This window comes from Panthera pardus, unplaced genomic scaffold (genome assembly GCF_024362965.1).
Source record: "Panthera pardus isolate Hobbes unplaced genomic scaffold, ASM2436296v1 HiC_scaffold_8, whole genome shotgun sequence".
Classification (NCBI taxonomy): domain Eukaryota; kingdom Metazoa; phylum Chordata; class Mammalia; order Carnivora; family Felidae; genus Panthera; species Panthera pardus.
The window spans coordinates 139,368,997-139,393,405 of NW_026527013.1; the positions used below are offsets into that span (position 1 = coordinate 139,368,997).

Sequence of the window (24,409 nt, forward strand, 5' to 3'; positions counted from 1 at the left end):
AATTATGAATAGCGGTAACCTTTATACTTCCCTAACCAATACAGTTCCTGTCAGAGGACACGGCATGAGTAGCTTTATCCTGTTTCTTTTTACTAGGCTGGTTGTAATAATGCCTGGCATTTATAAAGAACCTTTCAACTGAATGCCTCAAAGTGCTTTGTGAAATTTAAATTAATTCTCACATCACCCTTAAAGGATAGGCATTACTCTGGTTATGTAAATAATTTGACACTGAAGTTAAATGGATACCTAAGAAAATTTCTTCAGGATAACAATGGACACTTTCAATGTTACCTCCCCCTCCTTAATCCAACAAATTATTCCCTTAATTATTTCACAAACGTTATAATAACTAATGTAGCTTTGTTCTTGCTGTGGTTATTAAATACTGTAAGGATTTTTAGAGCCAAGTCAATTTTATTTCTTAATCCAGAATATACAATAGTAGGATGGGAAGGAGGAAATTACAGACTGTCTAAACCTGGATAACTTCAGCTGCATCCTTAAAATATATTTGATTCACATTCAGTATATGGTAAGATGGAGGTATGTGGAAGATAAAGATTAGGGCAGAGAATGAGAAGTTGAGTGATCTGTCCACTTGTCCCCATGGCTACAATGACAAAGCCAATACCAGAATCCAGGTCTTCTGGAAGCAGGTTTTAAATTTTCAGTTTCTGGTGCTCAAGAACCAATTTGAATCATGCACCTTTTACCTAAAGAATTTATTTTTGATTCAAACACTGCAGATAATAACTAGTAGGGAACAAAAGTACTTAGCTTTTTGGCATCAGCGCTAAAGACCATGATGATGAATATTCCTAAGTGGTTATGGATAGCAGCAAGATGCATAGGAACTTCTTTTCTTAATGCAGCAACTACAAGAAGAGGTCAGCAATGGATCTGAGGCTCTTCCAACTTGCTTATTCCATGTATTATAAGGAGAGAGCCTGACTCTACTAGAACCTCACTCTTCTTATCGGATCCAAACCTTACATTATTCTGCAATTGTTGTTTATAACTTGAAGCTCAGGCATTCAAAGGGAGTCATTCTACTGTCTGCTATAATTTTGCATATGAGAAATAAAACAGAACCAGGCCAAGTTCAAGAGATTCATTTGTTCATTCATCTTCCCAACATTAGCTGCACATGTATTATAGGTTAGATACTGTTAGATGTCGGTGAAATGACAGTATGTCCTTGGCCTCACCTTCAACAGGAAATGGAGATACACTATTGTAAGGTTCTTACACTATACTCAGTGCTATAATATCACTTGAAGTTAGGCTGTGATGATTTAAAGCAACACCTAGAATAACAGTTATTGATAAAAAATGGAACCACTGAATATACAATTAGTTGGGGCGCATGGGTGGCTCAGTCAGTTGAGCATCCGACTTTGGTTCAGGTCATGATCTCACGGTTCAGGAGTTCGAGCCCTACATCGGGCTTGCTGCTGTCAGCTCAGAGCCTGCCTTCGGATCCTCTGTCCCCCCCTCTGCCCCACTCATGCTCTCTCAAAAATGAATAAATATTAAAAAAAATTGGTTAGTCTAAAGAGAAAAAAGGGAATAAAGGACATGAGACACAAAGAATACCTAAATGACAGATTTAAACTTAACCATATCAAAAATTGTAATAAAATATAGTTTAAATACTCTGATTAAAAGACTACCAGATTGACTAAAAAAAAAAAGACCCAGTTATACATTGCTTAAATATATTTTATTTTTTTAAGTAATCTCTACACCTGATGTGGGGCTCGAGCTCACAATCCCAAGATCAAGAGTCACATGCTCCACTGAGCCTTAAATAAACATATTTTAAATGTAAAGAAGTAGATTAAAGGATGGAAAAAGACGTGATATGCTAACACTGGTTTTAAAAAACTTGGGATGGCTAAGATAAAGTAGATTTTATTTATTATTAGTAGTAGTAATAGTAGTAGTAGGCTTCATGCCTAGTATGGAGACCAATGTAGGGCTTGAACTCATAACCCTGAGCTGAGATCAAGAATCAGATACTTAACTGACTTAGCCACCCAGGCACCCCTAAGATAAAGGAAATTTTAAAGCGAAGTATATTATGAGGGCTAAGGAAGGTCATTTCATAATGCCAAAGCAGTCAGTTAATTTAAAAATATATACAGATCCTTAATATTTTTGAACAGGTCTTCAAGATAGAAGAAACAGAAAATGACAGATCCAGAATAATAGAGATTAGTATCTGTCAGAAATTGTTTTAAAAAAAAGTAAACAGAAAATCAGTAAGTATATGAAAGATCTGAGTAACCTGACCTATCTGACTTCTATGAAACACCCTATTAGACAATAGAAGAATACACAGTCTTTACAAATGCACATGGAAATCCACCAGGTTGTGCGTGATACACTAAGCCTTAGTAAATTTTAAAAGGATCAAAGTTCTAGAAGTATATTCTCTAATTAATAGACTTCAATTCGAAATCAACAACAAAACTCTGAAAAACTCTTATATGGAAACTAAATAGCACATGCTTAATAACCTATGGTCAAAGGAAGAAATCAAAATAAAACCTAGTATTTTCAAAAGAACGAAAATGAAAAAAAGTAAGAATTTGTGGGATGCTATGAACACAATAATTAGGGAATGTGTATTTATAGCACTAAATGTCTATTTTAGAAAAAAGATTTTTCTCATATCAATGCCTTCAGCTTTTAATAAATAGAAAAAGTATAAATTAAACCCAAGGTAAATAAAAGAAATAATAAAGATCAGAGCCCAAATAAATATTAGAAGGAACTTTATCAATCTGATGAAGGGGATCTACCAAAAAAAAAAAAAGTACAGCTAATATTATACTTAATGTTTAAAGACTAGATGCTTACCCCCTAAAACTGAGAAGACAAGGAAGTCCGTTTTCACCACTTGTATTTAACACTGTATTGTAGGTTCTAGTAAGTACAATAAGGCAACAAAAATAAAAACTATCTAGATTGGAAAGGAAAAACTGTATTTTTAGACAATATTGTCTATGGAGAAACAATCTACGAAATGTTACTGCAACCAGTGAGTTGAGTAACACTGCAGGATAGAAGATCAGTATAGAAAAGTCATCTGTATTTCAATATACTAGTAATACCTAGTTTAAAAAATTAAACAATGCCATTTAGAATAGCATCAAAAATATGAAATAGTCAAGTGACAGATCAGACAAAAGAAATGCAAGACCTGTACACTGAAAACTCTAAGACCTTGCTATGAGGAATGATGCAAGACCTAAAGAAAGAGATATATCACCGTATCCGTGGGTCGAAAGACCCAATACTATTGATCAATTCCAAAATTGACCTACAGATTCAATGAAATCATAGTCAAAATAACACTGAGTGTCTTCTTATAGAAAGCTACAACTTGATTTTAAAATTCATAGGGCAAAGAACTATATTACAACAGACAAAACTGGGGAAATCAAAAACAAAAAGAACAAAGTTGAAGAACTATCAGTACTTGCTATGACACACTTATGAGAAAGCTAAAGTAATCAGAGCAGTACACTAGTGGCATTAAGACAGGAAAACAGACCAATGGAACAGACTAGAGAGTCCACAAATAGACCCACAGATACATATACAATTGATTTTCAACAAAAGTGCTAAGGAAAACCAGTGAAGAAAGTCTTTTCAATAAATGGTGCTAAAGGGGCACCTGGGTGGCTCGGTCAGTTGAGCGTTTGACTCCTGATTTCAGCTTAGGTCATGATCCCAGTCATGGAATCAAGCCTCGTATCGAACTCCACACTGAGCGTGGAGCCTGCGTGAGATGCTCTCTCTCTCTGCCCCTCTCCCCCCTTGCACACGCACTCTCTAATAAACAAATGGTACTAGAACCAGATATTCATATAACAAAAAAGTGAACTTTGACCTATACATCGCTGTAGATATAAAAATTAACTTGGAATGGATCAAAGATCTAAGCATAAAAATCTAAAACTAAAAAACTTTCAGAGGAGAATTCTGACCTTGGGCTAGGCAAAGATTTCTCAGATATAGTACCAAAAGCATAAGCCATAAAAACAAATTCACAAACTGAATTTCATTCATCAAAATTAAAAACTCCTGCTCTTTTAAACACACCATGAGCAGAATACAAACTAAAGACTGGGAGAATATTTACCAATATATCTGATAAAGGAGGTATAAACAACTTATTATATAATGTCTTTCCAAACTCAAGAACAATAAACAGCCCAATTAAAAATTGGGGAAGCTATTTGAACAGATTCATCAAAGAAGATGTATGGGTCAAGAAGATGAATGTATATACCAAGAAGATGTGTGGAAGACAAGCATGAAAAAAAATGTTCAACATGATCAGTATTAGTTGGTAGAGAAAAGAAAATTAAAACCATGAGGAAATAACACCATACTTCTTAGAAATAAGAGACAAGTACAGTGTATATGGTTTCTAATATTCTGTCTGGGGAAGAGGCAGACCTTTATTACTATGGGAAAACTGAAACACCAACTTCTGCTTACATAATCACCCACATGGACCCACCATGGAGGATGCCTATTTAAACCTGTTCACCCACTTGAATGTGAGTAGGTAAGAATATGCTTTCCTTTACCTCTTCAGAGAAGATTTCAGCCAACTCCCTAGAGAAGGTCTGAGGCAGAGTCACTAACAACTGATGCATGTTATCAAAGGTGCTTTTCCTTCAAAGTCAGACTCTGAATGGTAAGTCTTCTCTAACTCTTCACGACATGTGATTAATGAGCAGACATAATTAACTGGAGTTAGAAAAAACAGTTAGAAAAAATTTGCACCATCTATGAATCATCCATGGCCTTCCACCTGTCCGTGGTCCAGCTTGTCACTGGCACGGATCCTGAGACAGGACAGCAGAGTCCTGGAAGGGATGGCTATATGAAATGACTAAAGGAGGACGAGACCTTTTCTGCGAATTTTAGTTTCAGAGAAGCTACAGTGCTTGCTAAAACTACAAAAATTAAAGTCCACAGTATAGGGTGAGTTCAATTAGGCATATGAAATGCAAATGAGTCTCCGTTCCATTTTGCAGTATATGATATTAATTTGCCGGCCACAGCAGCAGGCATCCAGTGCTGGCAATTTCAATAAAACTGGATATTAAATTTCGCTTTCAAAGTGAAGAAAAATACGTATTATGATTTTGCTAGCAGCTTCTCTAATGCTTGATTCATATGTAGATGAATCAAATTCACATAATGCTGGAAACTTTTTTTTAATCCAAATATAAATTTTGACGGTTTGAGTGAAGGAAAGGCCTAAAACATTTTTTATGAATTTAACTGTATATTTATTTTTGAAAAATTAGGATAGTTATTTAAAACATCTGTAGTCTACTCCTAACTTATTACTGTGTATGTTGAAATCAAAGTTCTATGATGACTGGGTATAAAGCAGGCAATTAGACAAATGTTTAAAGTCTATTAGCTCTAAGGGCACCTGGGTGGCTCAGTTGGTTAAGTGGCTGACTTCAGCTCAGGTCACGATCTCATGGTCTGTGGGTTTGAGCCCCTGTCAGGCTCTGTGCTGACAGCTCAGAGCCTGGAGCTGCTAAGGATTCTGTCTCCCTCTTGCTTTCTGCCCCTTCCCCGCTCACACTCTTTCTTTCTCTCTCTCAAAAATGAATAAACATTAAAAAAAAACTGTTAAGTCTATGAGTTCTAACCAGTTATATATCCAATTAAATATGCTAACTTTGGCATTAATAATTAATGTGGCTGCTGAAAGTTTTAGCATTAACGAAAAACTTACAGAATTCAATTCAATCAAAGCCACACAAATGAGAAAAAGTGAAGAGGATATACGCCAGAAAAACAAGAGAGTCAAGAAAAAGAATATTAGACTGATCAGTTAATTAGAGCTCCTAAGACAACTATTTCTTTACCTCCCAAGACGACAGACGAGTTAACATACCACTCAATTGCTTATTTCTCTTGTCAAGTTTCAAAAACAAATAAAAATTGTGTATATTCTGATCACTCTTGAGACAGATCTCCTTTGATGCTTCATAAAGCAAACAGAAGAAACAACGAAAAAGGCAAATATATAAGCTAATTTTTACTTGCTACATTAAGACATTACAAGCTGCTTGAAAGATAATAGTTCAATGTAATGGAGTAATCATTTCAGCAATTCCAATTTATCTTAATATTTAAAATGTATATGAAATTAACCACCAGCTGCTATTTCCTTATAGTATTTGTATTTGTAAAACAAACGTGACTGTCACTTTGAATTATTGGGTATGAACATCTCCATGTTGAGAAATGTTAAATACAAGCAGATAGTCAAATAGAAAAAGTGAGAGAAATACATAAAATGAAACCTTAATTTCAAAAATATAACTACTCTAAAAATGTATATCTAAGAGATAATCTGACTGTTAGTCTTTTGCTATCTTAAAATATTTAATCAAATCAGAAGACGTTCTGGCTCCCCTGGAAAGGAAAATAGCTTCTCTGCTTTGTGGGAGTCTCTATCCTCATGGGGGAAAAACGAGCATCCTTCTGTGGATACCGATGATGTGCTATCAAGACCATGAACTCAGCGCTTGAACAGACACTAACTAGGCTCTTTTTCTAACAACGGTTAGAATACTTTGATAGAAACACTCCTAAAACTAAAAAGTTACTTGGGTGGAAACTTCAAATATTCATTTTGTACTAAAGAACACCATTCAGCAAGTTAAAAAGTTACCAAGGAGTACAAAAATTAATTCTGGAAGGCTCAATGGAAACTCCGTTGTCCACAAATAGATGTCCTGGAAGCAATTTGGATTTTTATACGACTATGTTAAGTAAGCCTTGCCTTTAAAGTTTTGGGGACAAAATCATCTTAATTTTGTTTTTAATTTAGGCAGAGCTGACACATAATGTGACATTAGTTTTAGGTGTACAAACACAGTGATTCGACAAGTTTATACATTATACTACGCTCATCAAAAGCACAGCTACCATAAAGTACTATTGCAGTATCATTGATGAACCATATACTTTTGGGTGCTTGATTGGTCAACTGTTTCCTTGCTAGAACAAGCCCATAATATGAAAAATTCCCTGTTCTGTCTCCAGGTATTCCCTAAGGCACCTGGTAGAGGGTTGGCCACCAATTCAGATGAAAAATCTCCATATGCCACCTCCATTTCTATAAATAGGTATTTGCACCTGCCATCTCCAAACGAAATCTGCATGCCAAGTACTTTCCAAAGAACATAACCTTCAACTGGCCGATGCCTACTTAAATTTGAACTATCATTTTACAAAACTATATGCTAGAGAAGATTTTCTCTTATCCCTGGGAGTTACCAGTTCTCAACCCCGGCTGCTTAGTGACACTATTTGTACCAGTGCTTCTCAACCCTACGTGCACACTGTTAGTTCCTGAGAAGTGCTTAAAATGCTCCTTCTTGGACTCACCCCCAACCAACCAAAAGATGAGTGTGGGCCTATAGCCTGAGTCTTTTTCATGCACTTCCTAGGGGTTCTTTATGTGCACAGACAGTTGAGTGGCACTATGACATAGAAGAGTGCAGCCAGAGAGGAACATCTGGGTGGCTCAGTTAAGCTTCTGACTCTTGATTTTGACTCAGGTCACAATCTCATGATTTGTGACATCGAGCCCCACAGAGGGTTCCATGCTGACAGCATGCAGCAAGCTTGGGATTCTCTCTCCCTTCCTCCCTATCAAAACAAAGAAATGTAAAAAGAAAGTGCCTCCAGAGATTACTGTAGGAAGATGCAAATTATGGCATAAAATATTATGAAATGCATAAAATGCCATTAGCTTAAATAACATTTGGTTCCTGCCTTAAGCCATGAAATTAAATGGGCCCATATTCATACCAAGATTTGTAAAATACTGCCAAATTTCCTCATCTTATCAGGTGTACTGTTTAATGATTTAGAATATAGGCTTTGGGATCAGAAAACCCAAGTTCAAATACTGACTCTTGCACTTGCTGAGAGGTCTTAATCAGATTCTCACTTTCTGTCTCAACATGGGATGAGACTACCATCCTCAAAGAGGATTAAATGGGGCAAAGAGTCTGATTTCGTTCTCTTGCATTCAAGTTTCATCTATGTTGTTGCATGAATTAATAGTTTATTTCTTTTTATCACTGAATAGCATTTCATTTTATGGATGTACCACAGTTTATGTATCAGTTCCTCCATTGAAAGACATGTTAATGCTTCCAGTTTTTAGTGACTAGGAATAAAGCTGTTATCAACATTCACGTACAGATACTAAGTAATAAACCTTAGGTAAATACCTAAGAGGGCAACCTCTGGGTAATATGGCATGTCTAGATTTCACTTAAAAACAGAAACAAAAACACTGGCAAATTGTATTCCCAAAGTAGCTGTACAATTTTGCATTTCTACCCAGCAGAGATCAAGTTTGTTGTTTTATATCCTTGTCAGCACTTGTTATTGTCAGCTTTCTTGTACGTTAGCCATTTTACCAACTGTACAGTGGTGGGGTCTCCTTGTGGTATCTATCTATTTTAGGGACTGTGCTGCTCATCTTTAAATTCAACACAATTTTGCTACACACAATTTTAATTAGAAAACTTCACTTTAAAACTAGGATCTCCAGGTATCGATTTGTAAAAATTTACACTGTAAATTTCAGATCATGTAAGGCTTTTTCCTTCAAATTGAAAAAAAAAAAATAAAGAAAAAACCCAACTGTTTCTGCTTCCCAATATAAAAGTAGATAGCTATACCAGCAAACATTACTAGTAGCTCTACCAGCCAGAGATGATCACCAGTTTTTTTTATTATTATTATTTTAGAGAGTAAGAGAGAGCGTGATGGGGAGATGGGGCAAGGGCGAGGAAGAATCTTACGCAGGCTCCACACTCAGCACACAATCCCAACATGGGGCTTGATCCATCAACCCTGCGATCGTGACCTGAGCCGAAATCGAGTCGGACACTCAACCGACTGAGCCACCCAGGTGCCCTGATCACTACCAGTTTCTTCTAATCGTGCATGCGTATCTGCATGGACTCAGACTACAATATATCTGAAGACCCCAAGTTTAAAGCAGAAATGAATCGGATATGTTTGAGGAAAGGAAGAAAGCCAAGTCTGAAGGAAAGAGGACAGTAAGCAAGATGGCTCTAACAGGAGACTTAAAGGTCAGTTCATGTAGATCAGGGTTCTTCAACGTTGGGGTGTCTTGAAATTACCAGGAGGACCGGTTAAAACACTGCGGCACACCACCTTCAGAGTTTTTGGTCCAGCAGATCTAGTGCAAGGCCTGAGAATCTGCATTTCTAACTCTTCCAGGTGCTGACATCGCTGATTCGGGGTCCCATCTTGAGAACCATTCTTGGACATGCTACACCATGAGGAGGACTCTGATTTTTAATAAAAATTTTTTATGTTTATTTTTGAGAGAGAGCGAGAGCAGGGGAGGGGCAGAGAGAGAGGGAGACACAGAATCTGGAGCAAGCTCCAGGCTCTGCACTGTCAGCACAGAGCCCTATGTGGGGCTTGAACCCATGAGCTGTGAGATCATGACCTGAGTCAAAGTCAGACACTTAACTGACTGAGACACCCAGGCTCCCCGAGGAGTCTGATTTTTGTTCCAAATAAATGAGAAGATACTCAAAGATTTTTAGGGCAGAATGATGTGATTTGTTTAGAATTTTAAATAGATCATAGTGGCTGAGGTGTGAAAGCTAGATCAGAGGGGACAACATGATAAATGGGAAAGTAGTAAGGAGACTATTAGCAGCAAGGAAGGATGGTGTCCTGAATTAGGGTAGAGGAGAAATTAAGATGTGGACGTATTCAGAATAAATTTAGGGAAAGCTGACAGAACTTGCAAATAGATGGAGCATTAAGGTGATGGAAGGAGAAACAAAGTATATGTCATGTCACGGACTTAAAAACTACCTCTATGGAAAACTTTATGGGGTTGCTAATCATAAGTTCTATTTCAGATATATTTAGTTCGAGATAACTGTTAAATGCAACTTAGAAATACTAAGTATGTGGATTGGATGTACAAATCTGAAGCTCCGAGAAAGAAAAATTTTAACTTGGAAGTTATTGCCACATAAATGATATTTATAATCATGGAACCTACTCAGATCATTAGGGTAGTTCAATGGATCCTTAATGGATCCTTAAGGGTGATTTTGCACACCTCCCAGGGTGCAACGTCTGGACACATTTTTGACCATCTTGACTTAAGGCTGGGTGCACTACTGGCATCTGACCAGAGGCCAGGGATGCTGCTAAATATAAAGTGTACAGAAAAGATTCTAACAACAAAGCACTTTCCCGCTCAAAATATCAATAGTGCTGAGGTTGAGAAACCCTTGTATGGAAAGAAAACCTGTCTTGTATGAAGAGGGCAAAGGAGCATGAGGCCTTTCTCAGATATACTAATAACTGGGAAGCATATCACTTACATACCCAATTTAAAACCTGCTTAGGAGGGCACCTGCTGGGATGAGCACTGGGTGTTGTATGGAAACCAATTTGACAATAAATTTCATATATTGAAAAAAAATAACTCCAATAATACTTTTTTATTAAGTATTAAAATGAATGAATAAATTAATAAATAAAATGGCTGCTATTTGAATATGGAAAATAGTCATAAGGAAATAGGGTAAAATTAATAATAGTTTAAATGAAAAACCTGATTTATAAATCCATCGGATCATACAGAGTCTCCAAAGGTCTTCTATAAGATTATGCTACCTGTACATGTACCTTTGCTGAATGAGTTAAGCGCACAAATATGTAAGCACATGAATGAATGAATGGTACGGCCTAGCTCTTAGGTCTTAACAAATACACCTAACAAGGAAACAGAAGAGGAAACCTGGAATATGAATATAGATTCTCAATTTCTGGAGTGTGGGTACAGATTCACAAAATCCCTAGAAATGGGAAACTCTAATCAGGTAAAGGAGACACAAGAGGATACAGATTTGAAATGAATCAAAAGCCCAACTTTGGGGAAAAAAATTTTCAATATACCCAATGATCCCAGTATCCTTCAATATCCACCATCACATAAGCTGTCTGTCCATCATTACCAGAAATTTTCAGGTAAGATTTCTGAAGGCTTTAATCTCGGAAAAATACCTATGAGTTCAGTCTTCAGGTCTGGGTAAGAGAGATCCACATTAGAGAAGGTAACTTTATAGCCTACTCATTGTAGCACATGTACTTTATAAATGGGAATGCAGATAATCTTTCACACAGAGAGGTGTTAAGATCACAAATCCACCCTCATCTTAATGCACTGCCAGCAAGAGCTGAGTATAGTGGAAAGACCCTGGAATTGCGGATAAATATATTCTAGGTATGAAGTGAGTACAGGAAAAAAAAATCCAGAGTTAAAAGATACATGAAAAAGACCTACTCACAGGGAAAACACGAGAGATTGAGACAGAAATACCTTTAGATATTCTATAATTAGTCTAATCATAATGGACCTGAACAGATGGACTTTAAATATCAAGATGCTTCTTTCAACCCATAGACAGAAATGTTTAAATGACAATTGCCTTTCACCCAAAAGAACAAGTTGCCCTGTGCCATAAACACCCAATGACCAATGCATGTTAAGCAAAATGGGTCCCTGACTATGATCTTATATACAACCTTTATATACCCAAAGCCTATCACAGTATTTTCTGTTATTGACAGTTGCCTTTAATAGATTAGAGCTATTAATCCGGGACAATGGAAAATTACAAGTAAATTATTTTATTTAGGTTTTCAACAGTAAGTTCACACACTACATATTGGTCCACCTTAACTGTAAAGCACAAGGAGTAACAATTGTGTGACCTCAAGCACACAGGACTGACCACAACTCACCCTTCCCAGTTCTTTATCTTCAAGGGCCAGGACCCCAGTGCTTTCCGTGAAGAGTTTTACTTTGACCACAGGCCGAGGATGGGTGGTGGTGAAATCACCTTGAGTTCCCCATCTGCAATTAAGGAACAAAGATTTTCTTTAAAATGCAGCATTAATTTTTTTTTTCCTGACAGATGTATCTCCTTAGAAGGCCCATTAAGCAATGCAGAATCTTTTGTGCTCAATGAGATTTTTAGCTTTGCTTTTGTTTCTGACAGATGGCAGAGTCAAGGAGGAAAAATAACAGTAAGTTTTATAGCTTATCAGCTTATAATAATTCCAAAGCTGTTCCAAAAGTTAGCACATTAGAGTATATAACAGAGTGTGCAATAAGAATTTAGGTTAAGGTAAAAGCATTATATACGGAGCTACTAAACTCCATTATTTTATTAATTCAAATACAAATTACAACCCAATTTTTACAGATGCCTGGAGGATAGTGCTAAAAGTTTCTTTATATAAGAGGTGGTTTCACAGAAAACTATTTTTTGCATGCTAAAAACTTTATCCCATAACTTCTTGGGAAGTCTTTACTAGATATTTTATACTTTAAAAAGTGGAGGTAATTATCTCACATCTATTACTTTATGATTTTTAAAAGCTCCTGTCAAAAGGAAATAAATAAGCACTATAAAAATAGGAGTATTTTACAGTTAATTTCCCAATACACTCTCCTAGGAATGCAGTAAGTCTGTCGACATCTGGCTTTTCAAATCATAACAAAATAACATTTTTCTTGGCTTATCTTTTAATTAATAGCATCTCAGCTTTACCACACACCAGTTCATCCTAGTGTGCTTACAAACTCAACTGGCATACACCTGATATTAAAAAATCTTATCACTGTTTCTCATAACTCTAGGATCACAGGCATGAAATGCAGCACAGCATCAAGAAAATGCCATTGAGAAAAACACACTAAAGTGAGATTTAACACAATAAGGATTCCTGCTACAAATAAATCACCATGTTAAAAATATTAATTTTCTCCTCTTATTTTAAAAAAATGAATTTACCATTTTCAAGGCATTATCTAAACTTTATTTTATAAACCATATTCAGAAAGCTTGGGAAATAAAAAAAATGGAGGCGGTCTAATAAAAACTGAATAACTGATGTCTTCCTTCCCTACCACAACAGTGATAACACTGTAATATGTGTACAGTAAAGCAGAGGCCATTTCAGTGGCCGAAGAAACTAGTATGTAGCTATAATTTGTCCTCCTGAAATTAAAGTCGTATGCCAGGGGGAAAAGAGACATTCAGTTAGAATGGAAAAGCAGCTTAATTTTTATTTTAGACTTCTAGAAAGGGGTTAGCAAAGAATCTTTTTTGCCATTTCATAGAATTAAGATGGTCTGAGATAAAGTAGAGCTAAATAAATAAAACTAAAAGTAAAAACAGATTCAGAACCAAAATAAGGGAATAGAGAAAAATTCTCAATGTAGTGCGTAGGATCTTAAGACTTGAATAGTCACGGCTATCCAGATGACAACTCTAGAGTAAATTCCCACGACATACTAGTCTTTACTTCGTGTCATGTGGTTCAATTTGGAAAACTAAACCCTTTGAGACATTTCCTTACAAGTGAAATCAAAGTTCTGTAGTAAACCGTGTAGACACAGCCTAACAGTTTTACACAGAATCTGCTCATCTTTTAAACTAATTCTCTTCATAAAAATTCCTTTGTTATTTTCTTCCCTCTAATGTCAAAAGCCTTTGCAAGTGCTTACACTGTTTTCTATGATGGTATGTAACCCCCCATCTACTGCAATTCTCCAAAGCGAAAAGTACTGATGACCACATTAACCATCACTGGGAGACTGTGAATTTCATCTCTGACTCCCATCTCTCTGCCACTTTACATGAAGGAAAATGCACGCTCTCTTGGGCAGCACATATACCAAAACTGGAATGATACAGAGAAGAACAGCATGGCCCCTTTGCAAGGATGATACACAAAGAGAAATGCGTTGCCATTTCCACTGCTAGAGTAAGACAAACCACAATGCATATGTAAAGAACTGTGCTCACTTATGAGTCCATGAACTCCACAAAATTGCCTTGTACCTCAGATCCTTCATAAACAGAGATCTTCAACAACTCTTCATTGATGGGGTTCAGGACAGGCCACTCCAATATATGCCATGTTGGCATATTACCTTGAATTAAAGTTACTGAAGAAACAGGAGGTGCAACAAGGAAACTAGGACTCTTCCTTTGTCCCCCTGAAAGCAGGAAATAAATCTCCTACGTGAAAGGTACCCTCCCCTACCCCCCAAACCGGAAGGCAGAAGACATCCTTATTACCAGAGACAGGAAATTTAGGGCCAAGGAAATTACATGAACAAACCTCATTACTTCTTTACTAACTTACTATCCCCAAAGCCCAAACTTCTTTTGACTTCAGTTCTTCACAAATTTATTGTTTGTCTAAGAGATCTAAAAGCTGCCTGCTTTGGTCACTTTGAGTTTCCTATTTCATATATGTACAAATTAAATTTGTTTTTTTATTTTTTTAATGTTACTTTATTCGACAGTGGGGGAGGGGCAAAGGAAGAGAGAGAGAGAGAAAGAGAGAGAGAAAGAGAGAGAGAAAGAGAGAGAGAAGGAGAGAGGGAGGGAAGGAGAGAGAGAGGAGAGAGGGAGGGAAGGAAAGACAGAGAGAGAGAGACAGACAATGAATATCCCAAGTAGACTCCATGCCCAGCACAGAGTCTGACTTGGGGCTTGATCCCATGACCGTGAAATCAAGACCTGAGCCAAAACGACGAGTCAGACACTTAATTGGCCGAGTCACCCAGGCACCCCAGTTTTTGTTTTTCTTATGTCAATTATTAGACCAAAGAACCTACCAGAAAGGAAAAGTATCCCACCCCTATATCTTCAGTCTTTATTCAGTAGACCTCTCTCATCTAATAAAAACAGTTTATTGTGTAAATTAGACATTAAGTATCTAAAGATGAGATGCAGTTTAAAGAATAAGAAATCAGCATTCCCACTACCCCAGGTTACAATGGAGAATATACCAGTACATCAGGAAAGTCCTCTTTGTGCCCTGCCCTGATCACATCTTCCTCTCATCCCAAGCCCACACCATAAGATTAGCTAGGATTCTGGGTTCTGTATTAGTAATTGCCTCGGCTTTCTTTTTAAAGGGAATATCTTTAGCATTTTACCTCTAGAGGTGATCATTGCTCCAGGTGTCCTGTAATTGGTCTTTAATGGGTAAAGAGAATAATCTTCTTTTCCTAGTTGATTATATACCCACAAATAAATCATAATATAGGCCTTTCATACACATATATCAGATATGGGATATACATCATGGTATATTACCTATGTCCTAGATTTTATATATATCCTCCTCTGGATTTTTTTGAAGTTTATTTATTTTGCGAATGAGCAAGGGAGGGGCAGAGAGAGAGGAGGACAGAGGATCTGAAGCAGGTTCTATGCTGACAGCAGAGAGCGCAATGTGGGGCTCAAATTCACGAACTGTGAAATCATGACCTGAGCCAAAGTCAGAGGCTTAACTGACTGAGCCATCCGGTGCCCACCTCCTAGAGATCTTATATAGAATCCACTTCTGACTTTTCTACCCTAGATGCAGGTATGTTTTATGGATGGTAATATAGATATATATCATATATATCCCAGTTATATGTGTGTATATGTATATCATCTATATATATACACACACACACTATATATCGATCATAAATCCAAACCACAGATCTTACCTATCTGTAATCCAGAAATGAATGTTCTATTAAACTTTTTCCTGTACCCCCTGAGATGGTAATTACAGTGGTTTATATGGATTTTTTTTTTTTTTTTTTTTTTTTTGCTTTTCAGAGATAAACCTAATTTCCTATCTTTAAAAAAACACACAGATTTAGGATGCTGTAGTTTATGCTGTATAATTTTCATCAATGAAACCAGCCTGTAGATTTACATTCTTGTATTTTCCTGTTTTTCTTACACTAGTTTTACTGAAGCAGTTGAACACTGCCACATTTTTATTATCTGGAAGAGTTTGCAATAAATGAGAATTATCTGTTCTTGGAATTTATCCATTAAGATGTTTGGGTGCAGTGTTTCTTCGTGGTAATGAAGCATTTGATGCTGATTCTGTTTCTTCACAGGTTATAGTTATAAAACTATTCCAGTTTTCTATTTAAGCCACTTTTGATATATTACTAGAAAAAGTTATTTCATCCACATGAAAGTATTTGCATGAGGGCACCTAGGTGGCTCAGTTGCTTAAGCAGCCAACTTGATTTCGGCTCAGATCATGATCTCACAGTTGTGGGATCAAGCCCCAAGTCAGGGTCTGTGCTGGGCAGGGAATCTACTTGGGATTCTCTCTCTCACTGACCCTCCACCATGCATGCTCTAACCCCCCTTCTCAAAATAAACTTAAAATTCCTCTTATCTTTTGCATCTATGGCATCTGTAGTTAAGTATCTTTCCTCATTCCTCATCTTCTTTTTTTCCCCACTTTTAACTTTGACATAAGTTTGTCTTATTCTCTTCAAATTACTATTGCTGGACTTTGATGATCTCCTCCACTGCACGCTTGTTTTCTATTTCATTAAATTCCTCTTTTTTATTTTATCTTAATTTATCGGTGTTAAAAATGTAGAACTGTAGAATTAACTTGAATGCATGGCTCATTAATTTCAAGCCTTTATTTTGTTCTAAGCATTCAAGCTTAGCATTGTAAGCATTTCAGGCTATACATTTCCCTTAACCACCTTAAGTACAGCATCCCCCAAACTGACATTATTTTTGTTATTATTTGGCTCTTTTCAGGTGTGTTCTAGAATTTGTAAATGCAGTTTTCCTTTTCCTAGATAAGCCCTATGCTTATTGCATTAGGTTAGCAAGGGATAATATAACTTACAGGATACTAATCTTCTGAAATAATTGAAACTAGCTTTTATATATTCCAAAATATGTAGGTAGGGGTGTGTGTGTTTAACTCTTCCATGAGTACTTGGAAATGCAAAGTATTTTCCACTGTGGGTACAATGTTGTATATGTGGACATTAGATCACGCTTGTTAACTGTGCAAATCTGTTTTATCATTACTGATTTTTTGGTGTCCTTTATATAGCAAGGTAGAAGTATTATCCTCTCCCATCAACCTAGGGATTCTGACAATTTCCCTTTATCTTTTTGTCAACTTTTGGTATCCTATTCGGTGATGTAAAAGATTTAATAGTAACCCTGGCCTTTTAATATGAAGTGTTTATCTTTTATAATTTGAAGGCCATGAATACTTTTGTACCATTATACTTGTGTAAAATTAGTGAACGCTATGCCAGGAATGGTAATAAGTACAACACATGCTTAGAGAAGTCACATGAGGAACCTAATCAACACATGACAAGTATAGACAGTAATTTATTAGAAAACAAAGAGCTAAATTTTATAGGAAGCCACTAGTAATCTAGAACTTGGAACAATGCAGGATCTCCATTCTCAAAACCTATGCCAATGAGGGCAGGAAACAGGAATATCACAAGCCCTGGTAAAGCAATCTGCAAGAATGTTATCTACCTAACAAGGTCTGGGACCACCTGAGTCAAGGGCATGGAACATTAATGGTCAGCCCCTGTGAAATGAGAGAGCATTAAATAACATGCTTTCAGGCAGAGATAAGCAAAGGCACAAGGGGACTGGCGGATCCTAACTTCAACAGCCAGAGGACTAAGCTTTTATGATATTCAACAAAAATGTGCAATTATAAAGGGGTGCCTAAGTATACAGTAGCACTTAATAGCCCTCATAAATCCCAAATTCCAGAATACAAACAAACTAGCACCCCTTTGATAATTTTTTTAATGTTTATTTTTGAGAGAGAGACATAGCACGAGCGGGGTATGGGCAGAGGGAGCCAACCCAGAAGCAGGCTCCAGGCTCCAGGCTCCCAGCTGCCAGCAGAGAGGCTGACATGGGATTCAAACTCACCAACAGCAAGATCGTGACCTGAGCCAAAGTCAAATGCTCAACCGACTGAACCACCCAGGTGACCTGAGAATCTCTAAGAACTAACGTTAAAAGATATATACAGTTAGAAAATGCTTATGAATTCTACAATAAATGAATTAAAAACCAAAGTCCTCCTTCCTATACCCAACCCCCCAAAAGGGCAGGGGAAGGAAGATAATAGGTGAATATTTTCAACATTCACCAAGATGTTTCCTTGTTTTTTACTTAACTGGCATGTTTAAATACTTCCAGGAATTAATACCAGTTATTATCTTCCTACTATTTTCTCTGTATTCTGTGATAATACGTTTCCCTTGCTGTCAATTTGCTTTGACTCAAAATACATTGCCTTTTTCCACTTCTATGCATGTATTATTTATGAGGATTCAGACTTCCAGTGTAAATCTTCAAAAGAATAAAATATCTACAAAGCACCTGTACGGGGACAGCAGGACTTCCTGGCTAAGCAAACACAGGGCAGCTAACATACCAACTGAAGGAACTGGTATTAATTATGTATTTGCTACTAAATTAAGTATCCTGGAAATTCACATGATGAGCCAAAATATATGTACATGTCTATTCCTCTAGTAAAACTATTTCTAGGAATCTTCCCTAAAAAAATAATCATGAGTACTGAAAAGACTAGCAGCAGAAACATATTCACTATAGCACCATGTATAACAGCAAAAGTAAGCATCTCAAATATCTAATATTTAAGGAAAATTATGTAAGTTAGTGGCACACAATGGAATATTTTGCTGCTACTTAAAATGATGGCTATGAAGGTGATATGGGGTGATATGAAGGTGATATGGTAATGTGGAAACGAAAACAATCTGGACCTCTTATTCTCTCAAAAACCATACTGAGTACTTCATATGTGCCAGACAATACTCTAGTGTCAACCAAAGTCTCCACTCTCTTGGAACTGATACTCTAATATATTATAGATAACAAATAATTTGATCGTATACTGTAATATATACATAACATAGAACACCTCGCCCTGTGTTCTTAACAGCGGGATACTTCTCATGCGTCTTACAGCATCGGGAGAACTAGGTTTAAAATGGGACCTAAAAGGATTCTCAAAAAGTATTAGCATATTTGTTTCAAAGTACGTTGAAAGTCATCAACACTACAACAGTTATCAAAAATCATTCAAATCCCTTAATTCAAAATTCTTCTTGTGAACATATAATGCATACATGATGATAAAAGATAAAACTAAAAAGAAGACTCAATCCACCTTCCTTATCTATGACCAGCACTGATGAATAGGGTGTATGTAATTTGAAAAATTATTTCATCTATCCATGCCTCCATCCTTTTATCCATCCAGCTGTGGAGCTGGCATTGGGAAACGGTAGGCATTAAAAAAAAAAAAAAAATTAAGAAAACAGATCCTGTCCCTAGATGAGCTCGGAATGGTAGGGGAAAAAGACCTATAACCTCATAAATATAAATAATAAATCCAATCACACAGAATTGAACAAGCTTTCTAAACAGCACTTTTAAAAATTTCTTCTGAGATCAGGCACTTTCTCTTTATAGTCATCTAAATTTCTTTTATGACTGTCTTTTTTATTATCATTGTCCATTTATCTATTACATTAGGCTTTCTATCTAGGAGGCTTTCTTTTGATTTTAAAAAACATAAAGAAAGGCATTTATTGTTTCTGATATATTTGGCAAATTTGCCACAGCTGGTTATTTTCTATTTAACTCTTTCCAGGGTTTTTTTTTTTTTAAATGTATACTTTTAAAATATTAGACAGTCAAGTTCTAGCAATGTGATTTATAGTACTGGATTCTGACATCCTACAGAGTCTTTACTTAACCAAGGATTATATAAATATTAACCTTTATTTCTTCCACGTTTCCACCATTTAAACCTTCAAGTTGTCTAAAATTTAACAGTGATATTAAATGGTATTTTCCCTTAATTTCTCATCTATCCAATCTCACTTAGTTTAGAAATCAAATATACTTGTGGTATCATTATATAAACTGGGGTTTGATTTTGAACTTTGTCCTCAAGATAGACCTCCTGAGCTGGGCTATACTGTTTGAACTGTTGTGGCTTTATGAGATATTAGAATACCAGTTAGTACAAGAAGGAACTAGATATTTCCAACTTACTACATTTCTATTCAATAAAAAGGGAGTTCTCTCCATTTATTAAGATCTAAATTTTTTTGTAAAGTCTTCAACTTTTTCCTTCTTCCATGTAGGTAAGTCCTACACATTCTGTGTTAAAATTATTGCATAGTTTTTTAATTTTTCTTTTACGTTTATTTATTTTGTGAGAGGGAGTGGGGGAGGAGCAAACAGAGAGGGAGTGAGAGAGAATCCCAGGCAAGCTCTGCAACTGCTGGCACAGAGCCTGATGTGGGGCTCGAGCCAACGAACCGTGAGATCATGACATGAGCTGAAACCAAGCATCGGATACCTAACCGACTGAGCCACCCAGGGACCCTACTTTCATAGTATTTTATATTTTGGAATTCTAAGGAAACTGTGTCCTTTATGTTACCTGACAATTGCTGGTATACAAGAACGTTATGAACTCTTTTTATAAGTAATAGTTTTGCCTCACTTCCAATCCAGTGAAACCTTAAATGTTTTCATGACCAAATTACCATTAATCCTATTACAAAAACTGAGTTACTAAAATAATCGATTAACAATGACCTATAATTACAAAAACATCACTAATTTTCTAGCAGAAAACATGAAATCAGTATCTAACTAAAGGGGAAGAAATTAAAGTCTTTTTTTTTTTTTAAGTTTATTTTTTATTTATTTTGAGAGACAGCACATGTGCATGCACAAGGTACAGGTAGAGAGAAGAGATAGAGAATCCCGAGCAGGCTCCGCTCCGTCACTGCAGAGACTAATGCAGGGTTTGAAGCCATGATCTGTGAGATCATGACCTAGGCCGAAATCAACAGTCGGATTCTTAACTGACTGAACCACCCAGGCGCCCTGAAGTGAAAGTCTTTTAAAAATTATGCATAATCCTGGGATGCCTGGGTGGCTCAGTCGGTTAAACATCCAACTTCAGCTCAGGTTATGATCTCACACTCCATGAGTTCGAGCCCTGCGTCAGGCTCTGTGCTGACAGCTCAGAGCCTGGAGCCTGCTTCAGATTCTGTGTCTGCCTCTCTCTCTGCCCCTCCCCCACTCATGCCGTCTCAGAAATAAATAAAAACATTAAATTTTTTTTTAATTATGCATAATCCTTAAAATAACTGCAGCATGAAAAATACTAACAATCCAACTATAGATTTTAATTTTCATAACTTAGGCATTTTAAGATTAAAATGCCATGTTTATCCAAGATTACTTGTCTCAATCAAGTTTAGGTTCATAACTTAAATATCCAAACATCAGACATTTGGTAGATATTGATTTAAACATTCACTTATGAAACCGAAAATCTTCCCAAGTTTTCTGCAATCAATTTCATATGGGTTTGAGGTCACTTTCTGTTGTCATATAGGACATTTGCCCCCACAACTCCTACAGGACTGGATTCACCTAACAATAAACAGGATCACTTGGAGTTATTTTTAATATTCTTATTTGGTGACAACATAGATGAACACTCTTCACAAGTCTAAGAGCCACCAAGAGGGAATAGTGATGCTTGGGAATGGGATACAGGGAGTCGGTCAGAAAGGCCTAAACGCTGTGTATCCTCAGGGCTGTCAGACGAAACCATCCGCAGCTGTTTGCCGTCCTGGGGTCAGGAGGCCAGGGAAACTTGCCTGGTTGACCCAGGGCACAGAGCTGTGTCCCTACTCATGCAGGGACATGCGGGTGAGCTTTAGTTTGCTTTACTTACATAAAAAAAGCTATATCCGCACCTCTGTGGGTATCTTTCTGTCAGTCAGTGTCCTGCTCACAATGACCACAGCAATACAGTCAAACTCTTCTGAAACAGATGTATATGTAAAACAGGTACATTAATAGGGCTTGTACAATATACAAAGTAAATGCAGGACCTCACTATGATGAATATACCTCTTTTTAAGTGAAGAATTTAAAACTGAGGAGTTTAAAAAGAATCACTAAGAGCCTACTATATAAAGATTAAATAGAACACTGAAGGCATTTTAATAGTATTAAGCACTGAACAAGTTCTTTTTAAAAAAAAATTTTTTTTTAATGTTTATTTGAGACAGAGAGAGACAGAGCATGAGCAGGGGAGGGGCAGAGAGAGAGAGGGAGACACAGAATCTGAAACAGGCTCCAGGCTCTGAGCTATCAGCACAGAGCCCGACGCGGGGCTCGAACTCACGAACTATGAGATCATGACCTGGGCCGAAGTCAGATGCTTAACCGACTGAGCCACCCAGGTGCCCCCTGAACAAATTCTTTTAAATACAGCATTTCTGATTACTAAGAGCAATTAAGACAGTTTCATGGAAAGCTCTAAGCAGAAGACACTTTTGGAAGGGCAGCTTTTGATATTTAAAAAGTTCAGCATTTCTACGTCATTTCCCAGGGCCCAAATGTATCAGTGTTATTACTGATAGACATAAGCCCAAGAAAAAGGGAAGAAGTGAAGGTAACTACATTTTCACAGAAATGTGGATGGCTGGTGTCATCCTTTTCCATTATCAAAGTATATGTAAGAGATGAAGGGACTTATCTGAAAACCCCAAGAGTCTGATTCCAAATAAGTTGCTGAAAATTCATGTCTGGACTTTAGCAAAAAGGCTGCAAATAAAGACACAGATTTGAGAATTCTTAACACAGAGGTGGATAGTAGAAACTCTAAGAATGAACAAACCTATGAAGGGGTGTTCATTAAAAACTCCATGATGGTAGGAATTGGTATCTTACAAATCCAGGCCTACATATGTTTCTATATCCGTGTATGTGTGTGCCTAAACACGTTTATTATCTTTCAATAAGTGGGATATTCAAAGTGCTCTATAACTTGTGCTTTTATGTAACACTACATATTGAACATCTTCACCTATGAGTACATGGATTTTACACAATATTTTAAGACTCTAACACATTCCTCTTGCATAGTTGTACCATATTCACTCTTCTGACAGACCGTAGCATTCTTTCCAATTTTAACTATTATAGAAATGTTGCAAAGACATCCTCATATATATTTAATTATTTTTACAGAAATACTGAAAAGAAGACCAACGACAGACTTCTAAGACAGCCCAAGATTTTAAACTAATCTTAAATACAAAAGATTATACTAATTTAAAAAGTCGATTCATAAGAGATGTACCTATGTAAATAAAATTGAGCACAAAAGCCACATTATCCCAAAAGCCAAAATTTCAAAATAATTCAATGTAAAACAAAATCCAAGTTTGCTAGGATTTCAAAATTTTATTGTAAACATCCTTTCCCTTCAATTTTAATAATCTGTAGTAGAGATTAAATTTCTTACTTTAAAAATATATTGGGTATATTATTAAAAACATTTCCTGTGCATTTAATTAGTTTAAGTTGGGTGATCAATAGTGTTTATAAAAACTGTTTTACTTATTATCATTACTGTGGTTGACATACTTTCAATTTCAATTTCATATCAAATTTGAACCACACACAGGTTAGCAATACCTCCAAGGCAATATAGCTACGCCAACTAATGAAATCATGGCATGACCTTCTGGGTCAAGAAGATAACATTTACCATTACACTGGCATTTAAGACAAAATATTCTATCCTTTCAACAAAACCAAAGGAATTGTTCTGTACAGCTATACAAAGATAACCATCTCAATGAAATTAGCAACACAAATATAACATTGTTCTAAATAGTTTCATATAAAGATGTGTGAGGGGAGGGAAAAGATTAAAAAATATAAAATGGGGCACCTGGGTGGCTCTGTCAGTTAAGCATCTGACTTCGGCCCACCCAGGTCATGATCTCATGGCTGTGAGTTTGAGCCCCACATCGTGCTCTGTGCTGACAGCTCAGAGCCTGGAGCCTGCTTCAGATTCTCTGTCCCCCTCTTTCTCTGCCCCTCCCCTGCTCACGCTCTGTCTCTCTCTCCTTCAAAAATAAACAAACAGGGGAGGGGAGGGGAGGGAAAAACTTCAGAACCAGTACCAGAGCCCTTGCCCACAGCAGAGTACGGTCATGGAGAGACAGGGCTGCACAGTGCAGACCCCAGAGACCATTTCTGGGCTCAAAGACAAATTCCCACACACAAAGGGAGTCTGAGCAATCAACTTGCCTCTAATCTTATACTACGTCCCTCCTCAAACCGTGGAGGTGCGAATGGAGGCAATTCACATTAACACCCATAATGCCACAGCACGTATGACCCAAATGTCATACGGACAGTGCACATCAAATGCTAACTGTTGTTATTAGCAGCCATAGTAGACTATTCTAGTTTAACCGCACAAGCAAAATGATACCTACTTGAAGACGATGGATGGCCTGGAACATTAAAGTTTTAATCAACTTCATAAAACAGCAACACTAAAACCC

General features: G+C 36.7%; 1 protein-coding gene and 1 non-coding gene across 17 annotated transcripts in view; one reads left to right on the plus strand and one right to left on the minus strand.

Moving 5' to 3' along the window:
* CADPS2 (calcium dependent secretion activator 2) overlaps nt 1–24,409 on the minus strand; it is a 540,953-nt gene that overhangs the window by 251,940 nt on the left and 264,604 nt on the right. For all 16 annotated transcript variants that reach the window (XM_053897639.1, XM_053897630.1, XM_053897632.1 and 13 more), the window contains one exon: nt 11,884–11,995. In XM_053897639.1, coding sequence (XP_053753614.1) covers nt 11,884–11,995 — 112 coding nt within the window. The remainder of the gene's footprint in view (nt 1–11,883; nt 11,996–24,409) is intronic.
* LOC128775754 (U6 spliceosomal RNA) lies at nt 13,803–13,904 on the plus strand. Its single transcript, XR_008420733.1, has one exon. It is a non-coding gene; the product is annotated as a U6 spliceosomal RNA (small nuclear RNA).